The following is a 9,248-nucleotide window of genomic DNA, read 5'->3' as shown; positions in this document are numbered from 1 at the left end:
AAAAAAAAAAAAAGGAAAAAAGAAAAAGAAGAAGAAAGAAAGAAAGAAAGAGATTACAAAAACCAAGTGAGCCTAAGCAGGACTCATGAATAGGAACCATGATAACCCAAAAGGCCCCAAAACCTAGAAACAGGAAAAGAGGACATTGCCATCATACAAATTTCCAAACAGAAAAACACAAACAAACTGAAGCAAAGTCACTAGAACACTAAAAAGAGCAATCTAGTGCACGAGGCTCCCACTATTGTAAGGCCTGAGAGGGGCAAGTGTACGCAGCCTTACCCCTGCTTCATAGCCTCATAGGAGAGGTTGTTTCCAAGTTTTTAACCTATGACCAACATGTTACAATAGTGACCATTGGGCCACTAGAACGATGACAAATTCATATCATGTTTAACTATCACAAACTCATATTTTCTAGATTTTCATTACTTCTTAATATATTGTCTTTAATTGCTTCTGTAGCTTTTGTTTCCTTTCTTGGTTCTATATATAATGTGCATACTTGAATCTTTCTGCCACTTAGGGTTTTCTATTATATTTCAGTTCACCATGGATGAAGAAGTGCTTCAACTATGCTATGGATGTGCTGATGCCTTGTGTTACTTCTGCATTCATTACCCCGTGGGCTAAAGGGGAAACCAAGGTCGTTGATGTTCTTTCATGATAAGAAATGGGAAGGGCTTCCTCCTTGCATACATCCTACACTAATGAACACCTTCCTGATGATGGAATCAATAGTTCATGTAGATGGGCATGACTCACACATCATCGATTTTGAGCAAATGACTATGGTTAATACGAAAACAGGAGATCACAAACCCATTGCTTGGCTTGAGCAACGGCCCAATGGCTGGGTAGTCAACCTCACATGAATGAAGAGAACAAAATGGAAGGTAACCAAGTTAATACTAAACATGATGTTACTAAGACAGCTGAAAATAATGGTAGTCAAGAGAAGATGGAGGAAAAATTCTTGTTTGACAAGCCATTCTCCTCTTAAACTTATTTAAATATATGTGCGACAAAAAAAAAAAAAAAAAAAAAAAAAAGAAGAAGAAGATATGACAATCTTATGAATATCGTTAAAAAAGAAAATGCCATATGCCTAACATCAGATTGAAAATATATCATCTTTACCTAAATCAGACGAATCCTATGACCTCATGGAGAGTTGGGTAAGTTTTTCAATTTGTGATTGCATCTGCATCATTGTAACTGATGAAGAATTGAACTCCTCTGCTTCTCTCTGCTGGTAAGCCAGTTCTTCCACACTCACCCCAATTTCTTCCTTAGATATCAGATGTCAAAACATTGATAAAAATTATTTCTTCAATTCTCCACAGTTAAATGTGTATGCTTCTGAATTATTGAGATTTTACAGTATGTTTACTCTGTTGGTGTCCTTTTGTGATACAGAGGTCAAATCTATCAACTTCAGTATAATCCTTCCGCAGCATGCATGGAGGTAGAGGCCATTTGTGATGGAGTTCTTCTGGCTGGTTTGGAGTTTGGGTCTTTTGGCTGTAGCTATCTTTTGTGAGTGCAAATCAGTGGTCGATGTTCTTAATGAGCTAGTTTCTTTCTTCCCTTCATTGGGCTGCTTCTCATGAAAGATATTCTAGATCTATTATCTTTTTTTTTCGGTTCCTAGGATCTCAAATAAGGAGAGAGATTTCTTTGCTTATTGGGCTGCTAGAATAGGTTTGTCTTGGGTCTGGTGGTGCTCACCACCCCCTTTTCTTGTTTCTTGTACTTTTCTGTATAGGAGCTTCTCATATTCAAACTTTCTCTAATAGTAGCTGCTTTCCTTTGTTTTCTTTTTTCTAAGGATCGGCGAATGAATTTCATTAAATAAAATAAATGAGAGAATATATGCAAAATTACTATTGAGCTATTGATCCACCTTCAGCATGGCCATCAGCAGAACAAAAGCTCAACCAAAAAGACTATTTACATAAATCTGTATCTGGGACGTTTTTTAAAATCCCAGCTTACATCAGAAAGCACAAAAGATGGAGCTTCTTCCCAAACTTCAGACATTCTTGAAACTGCCCCATGCTTAGCCAATTTTTCAGCTACCACGTTGACCTCTTTATAACAATGTGAAATGATCCATGAAATATTATCCAAGTACTGCTTATTATCAACCAAATCATATATCATATCTTTCCAGATATGTACAGAATATGACCACTCATCCTATGACTCACCTTACTTTTGTCACAAGGATTATATCCTTCCTCATACAGCAAGTCGTATCCAATGACTCACCTTGCCTTTCCCACAAGGATTCTATCCTTGCTCATATAGAAGGTTTCCCTATTCTTCACAATTGTAATTGGTAAGGCAATATTGCATTATATATATATATATATATAATATATATCTATATATATATAGATATATAACCAACGATTTTTGTCAAGACAATAGTGGAAAAACAATTTTCAAATCAATTGTGTCAATACTTATGAATAACCACTTCTGCTCAAAACACCATGGAATTGACTTATGATACATGGCATCACCGCCATGGAATCACATTCTACCCATAACTTATTCATCCCCATAGCTCTTGCATTCTGAATCCCAGAAAAGAAAGCTGCGAACTCCGCCATAAATTTTTTCCCAATCCCTTCATGTTGCGCAACACATCTTATAGGAAATCCTGCATCATGACGGAAAAATCCACCTGCTCTAGAGCACTCAGGATTTTCCAGAGATTACCCATCTATATTTAATTTGAAGACCATTGATGGGGGTAAGCTCCAAAAAAAACTCCAATATTCCTTTAGGTTGGACCATAACCGTAGGCACTATTAACTTTTTAGAAAAAAGAAGGTTTGACATAGAGGTTACCTGAATCGCCTCTAGGGTGGGAAACACCTTGAGATCTCGCAGAATCAACTTCACCACCCATTTTGTAGTTTGTTTCTGATCTTCAAAGAGCCTCCTATTTCTATCCTCCCAAAGATGAAGTGGCACTAGAATGCAAAGAGGAATCCACAACTTAGGCACCATTTGATAATGTTTCTGCTGTTTTTGTGTCTAGAAACAGAACACTGAAAGAGCAAAAACTGCTTTTCAAATTTCTGAAAAAAAAAAAAACTGATTTTTTGGTGTTTGATAAACCTATTTTTCGAAATGTTTTTTGCAGACATAATGCCACAAAAAAAACCCAATAATATCATCGGATGCCCAAAAAAGAGAGAGGATTCGGTTGCCTCTTTTTAGGTTTAAATAGTTGAGAGGTTTATCGGGCACAACAGCCTTTTTTCTCTCTCAAATTTGTTTCTAGAAACGACGAAACAAATCCTACTTATTTCGTCAAAGTCGTTTCTAGAATTGTAAATAGGCATAAATTTTGATTAATGTTTTTGGAAATGAGTGAAACGGAACAATTTTATCAAACGCTTTTTAGACTGTTTCTCCATTTCTAGGAACAAGAAAACGCAGAAACAACAGAAATGAAACGTTATCAAACGGTGGCTTAGAACAACATACACCTGCAGCCTTCCTTTTCCACCAAGAGAATAGATCCTGAACAGATGGGAAGCCAATCAATCTCTAATTGAACAAAGCAAGCACTTCTGACCACACAACACAAGCAAACAGGCAATCTAAAATGACATGCTTCAGAGTTTCTACATGTTTAAAGCATAACTCCATCTGGCTGGTAAAGTAGTAGAGCGCTTTATAATTTTATCATCAATTGCAAGGCAGTCATGAATTAATCTCCACCCAAACACAAGTTGAGAAATATGGGACACTTTGTCTTATGCCTTTGCCTCTGCATCCACAACACGAATATTATCTCTTCATGTTGCTCTTCAAGACTTGACTCAGAAACCATATGAGTCAGTCACACAGCTCTTACAATAAGCAAAATCTATTGATGATGAACCAATTGCTGCCGGAAAACTTCTTCAACCAGATGATTTTAATATTCATATTTTCGTGCCCTGAAGAAAGAGTTGAGGGATATCATTTCCACCCTCCTCCCTCAACTTGATCCGATTTCTTATACAGATCTTCACTCATTGCTGCTTAGCCATGAGTTTCTACACAGCACTTTCTTAAAAAATTGGTCATCACAAACTCTGAGCAGAGCAATGACACCACATTTGCCCATAACACTCAAAAGCAATCCGCTGACTCTTCTCAAACCACATCAAACAATGGCTCCTCTGGTCATGGTCGTGGTCGTGGAAGTGGTCGTGGTCGTGGTCGTGGTCGTGGTCGTGGTTGTGGACATGGTGGCCAAACTCACCAAGGCCGACTATGGTGTCAGATTTGCAATAGAACTAATCATAATGCTGCATCCTACTTTTACCATCCCCAGCACTCTACTCCATCTACCTACCCACCACTTGCCACCTATCCCTCCTTCCCATCCCCATCTCCCCCCTGTCAATATCCACATCCCTCCCCTCAACCAGCCGCTCACTACACCTCCCCCTTCCCATACCCATCTCCACCCAACACATGGTTCCTTAATACAGGGGCCACCACCATGTCACTCTGGATCTCCATCAATTTTCCTCTTCAGAAACATATGTAGGTTCAAATCAAGTTCAAGTAGGTAATGGTAAGGGGTTACCCATTTCCTGCATCGGCTCTTCTACTTTTTCTTCTCCATCTTGCTCATTTAATTTATCTCAAATTTTACTTGTTCCTTTTCTAACCAAATCTTTATCTGTTCAAAAGTTTGCTAGTGGCAACTTTGTTTTCTTTGAATTTCATCCCAACTGTTTTTTGTTAAGGATCAGCAGTCCAAGTGTATCCTCCTTTCCGGCCCGAGTAAGGATGGTCTCTACAACTTGATGTTCCCTTCATTGTCTTCTCCATCTACCAATATTATTTGGCACACAACCAGTGATGGATGGCATCAACGTTTGGGTCATCCCATGAACACTTTCTCCATCAGATCATTAACAAAATTAATTTATGGTGTAGCTTGTATAAGCTTTGTTCTCTTTGTCCAACCTATTAGCTAGGCAAGGCTAGCCGTTTATCTTTATCTGAAACATCTAGTCTCAGTTTATTTCCTTTAGCCGTCATTTTAGTGATGTATGGGGACCCTCTTTTTTCCCTTCTGTGGATGGCCATTGGTACTTCATTATTTTTGTTGATGATTGTGCTAAGTTTATAAGGTTTTACCCTCTTAAGTTGAAATCTGATGTGTTTGCTACATTCCATACTTTTCAATCACTTGTTGAATGTCCCTTTGTTCGAAAGATCAAATCGATCCAAACTAATTGGGGTGGGGAATTTCATTCTCTACCTCAATATTTTAGCCGGGTTGGCATCCATCATCAGTTGGCTTATCCCCATAATCATGAACAATAGGCCTCCATTGAGAGACGACATCGTCATGTTGTAGTGTAATGCCCCTGGCATTTCATTTAAATTTATTTCTTTTATCTCTTGAATATTACCTTATCCTACATTTATATCCTATAGTATTCACAAATATATTATCTTTACTATATATATATATATATGAATGTATGTATGATTGTAGTTTTTTTCTTTCGCTAAAGGTACCAAATTATATGTATATATATATATATATATATTTTATTTTTATGATTGATTTGATTATTAGCCAATCAATCATGCGATAATTATCCCTAGATATTATCCTCATCCTAGTAATAAGATTAACTATCTTATTTGATTGGAGACAAATTGATGACTTGTTTAAGTAAGTATGTGAGTTATTGGGAAGGGGATAATTTGATTAGAGACAAATTTATGATTGTTTAGGTAAATATATGAATGATTGGGAAATGGTTGATTTGATTGGAGACAAATTGGTGAGTTGTTTAGGTAAGTAGGTGAGTGATTGGGAAGAAGATAAGGTCATGACTCATAGAATGGATTTATGATATTTTTTAAGGGTGGTGATTTGATCATCCAAACTCTCATCAATCCTATCCCTTAATTTATACCTCTAATTAGGGAAGCTTTTAGGTTGATTAGTATTCTTTCTCCAAAACTTAGCTAGCCATAATCAATCAATATTTTTACTATTTTGAAGAACATAGAGAAAGAGAGAAAAGAGAGAAGAAAAAAGAAAGAGAAAAGGGACTAGCTACAGCTTTCTTACAACCTGTATCTATTGGAAAAGAAGAGGAAGAGTAGAAGGAGAAGACGGCCTTATAACTTAGGCTACTTCCACCACTGATTTACCCTCCTAGGAAGAGCTCAAAGACCCTTATCTAAGGGGTGAAGCTAGCTACATTGTCAACCGGTGAGTAGAACTATCATACTCTCTCTACATGTGTTTTTTTTTTGTTTTTTTTTTTTTTTTTTTACCCTTTTAAATCTCAAAGAAATGCTTAGGACTTTGCAGCCTTGTAGTTGTCGTATCACATGAATTTTTCCTACTCTTTATCTCTCTTGTATATTTGCATAATAATATCTTTTTGGTATAACTATGTATATTGATCTTTCTTTTTTTTTCACTAGAAAATCATTATATTAAAACGAAGAAAAATGGGAAAAATTAACAGAGCTACATCCAACTGAAAAAATTGATTGAAGCAAAAATAAAATCGGTTCCCTGGCCCCCACCTTCGGCATTGCCATCAGCAGAGGAAAGAGAAGCGCACTAATCAAATCTGTAGTTTGGGCATTGCCCTCGGCATCTCTTCTGATAAGATCCTTAATGTGGGCAGGGAAATCGATATTTGTGGCTGATATCCCTATCTTCGTCGCATCTCTAGCCAGGTAGTCGGCAATTGAGTTCGCTTCCATGTGATACTCTCCAAATATGGTTGCAGAAAGATCCATCTCTGCAATACAAACCATGGAATTTTCTTTTGCTGGATAGAGATTGCAACAGCACTAGAATCCGTCTCTACCCACAGACATGTAATGCCCAGCTCCCGAGCTCGCATCAGCCCCACCATAAGGCCTTCGACTTCAGCTTCGAAGACTTCCGAGACTCCCATAAAAATTTTACAGGATTGAAGAACGCCTCCCCTGTGATCACGAAAAATCCTGCTTGCACCTGCGCGACCTGGGTTCTCCCTTGAGCTTTCGTCAAAATTCAATTTAAGCCAATTTACCTCGGGCCTACACCAGAAAACTTCTAAGATCGATTGAGGGGGAGAACGCTGAATCGGAATACCAAGCTTCCTGCAGCAAATGAGATCAGTCGTTGTCTTAACTTCACCTTTGGTGCGAGGTTTAGCGGACTGTATATCCTCTAGAATCATCTGCTTCAGGTATCTTGCCGGTCTTGCCTTGCCATCATGCCTTCTACTATTTCTTTCGCGCCAAATATGATCAGCCACTGTTAGTAACCCCATGATCCACGCCTCTTTGCAGCAAACAGATTTCTGTTTTCTTCTCCACCATTTGAGGAAATCGGCCATGGTTCCAGCTTTCTTCTATGGCACATTGAAGCACCCACAAAAAAAGAGCGATATATCCTCTAAGTAGGATCATTGAAGGAAAATATGAGTCGATATCTCAACCTCCATTCCACATAAGCTGCATTTAGAGACAAGGGCTATGCCCCTCTTCTGGACAGCGTCATCTGTAGGGAGTTTGTCGTGCACCATTCTCCAACCAAAGATAGACACCCTGGGCTGCACCTTTTTGCCCCAAATCAGAGAGAACCATGGCACTTTCGGGTTACGGATCCTAATATCTTCCCAGGCAGAATTAGAGTTGAAAATCCCATCAGAAGATAGACTCCACAGGCACATATCTTCACAGGTATAAGAGGGAATTTTAATAGTTTGAATTTTCTCAAAAATACCATGCAGCAAAGGGGAAATAACATTTGGCAATTTCCATTTGAAATTGTCAATGAAGTCACTGACATTTCCCTTGCAATGAAGACTCGACTCTCCCTCCAGGCCAACTAGCTCTAGGATGGATTTTCTGCCCAACCATTTATCCAACCAGAAATTAATGCTTTTCCCATTTCCAATCGTCCATGCTTCTTTGGAGGACATGAAATCCCACATCTTCCTAAAGCTAGGCCAAATCGAAGAAGGCTTATAGGACTTTTTGAAGGAACCATCACCCCTCAGGAATCTAGCCCTTAAAAAATTGCATGCTATGGATTTCTCATGCTTGACCCTCCAAACCATATTACAGAGCATGGCTTTGTTTATGTCTCTGAGCCTTCACAGCCCCAACCCACCTTCATCCTTAGGCCTACAACACAGATCCCATATGACTGATTTTTTTTTGCAGTATCAATCTCACCTGGCCAGATGAAGTTCTTCATCCACCTCTCCGTTGTTGCAATAAGGGATGAAGGCCACCAATATACGGCTGAACTATGGTTCATCATTCCCAAGATCATAGAGTGGACCAATTCCACTCGTCCAGCCATGGACAAAATCTTCCCTTTCCATCCTGCTAGTCGCCCTTTAACTTTATCCAGAATGGGGATTAGCGACTCCTTTTTCACCCTTCCCTTAAAGATCTCGACCCCCAAATAGCGGGTGGGGAAGTGACAAATGGAGATACCAAGCTCTTCCGCAATGGCTTGCTTTCTAGGGGCAGGAACAAATCCCAAGAAAAGCTTGCTTTTGTCTAAATTTATTTTCTGGCCAGAGAAGCTCTGGTGTTTAGAGAGAAAAATGTGGAGATTTTTAACATACCTGATGGATGCATTTGAGAAGATAAATGCGTCATTGGCAAATAGAATATGTGTAGGGATAATAGCACCACGGGGACCCGATAGAGCTTTAATGTTGTTATTGGCTAGGAGTTCAGATAAGCCTCTACAAAGAACCTCTTCAGCAATTATAAACAGCATCGGCGAGATCGGATCTCCTTGTCTCAGACCCTTCTCCACACCAAAGTATCCAGCAGGGCCACCATTTAGCAGAACTGACATTCTAGCAGAAGTAAGGATCTGATGGATCCAAGAGATCCATTTTTTAGAGAAGCCAAATCTCCTCAGAACATGAAAAATAAAATTCCAAGAGATGGTGTCGAACACCTTATGAATATCAATTTTTAAACCCATACCTCCTCCTCTTGTGGATGCAAACATCATGTTGGCCAGCTCCGAGGCCAGAGATATGTTAGAATGAATGATCTTCCCTTTCTGGAAGGTCCCCTGCTCCTCAGAAATAATTTTTGGAAGAACACACGATAATCGCATAGCCAGAACCTTTGATATTATTTTGCAAAAAAAATTTCCCATGCATAACGGCCTGAATTTGTCCAGGGATAGTGCTCCTTCAATTTTAGGAATCAAGACCAGGAAA

The 9,248-nt window shown here is 38.9% G+C and overlaps 1 protein-coding gene across 1 annotated transcript in view; it reads left to right on the top strand.

Annotated features, from left to right (window-relative positions):
- Positions 1-1,796, top strand: part of LOC122062102 — a 15,644-nt gene extending 13,848 nt beyond the window's left edge. Inside the window, exons 4-5 of the mRNA XM_042625756.1 lie at positions 547-896; positions 1,420-1,796. Coding sequence (XP_042481690.1) covers positions 547-560 — 14 coding nt within the window. The 3' untranslated portion in view covers positions 561-896; positions 1,420-1,796. The remainder of the gene's footprint in view (positions 1-546; positions 897-1,419) is intronic.
- Positions 1,797-9,248: the final 7,452 nt, after the last annotated feature.

This window comes from Macadamia integrifolia, chromosome 14, assembly GCF_013358625.1.
Source record: "Macadamia integrifolia cultivar HAES 741 chromosome 14, SCU_Mint_v3, whole genome shotgun sequence".
Lineage (NCBI taxonomy): Eukaryota > Viridiplantae > Streptophyta > Magnoliopsida > Proteales > Proteaceae > Macadamia > Macadamia integrifolia.
The sequence above is the reverse complement of the archived record's forward strand: the minus strand, read 5'-3'. Positions and strand labels throughout refer to the sequence as shown.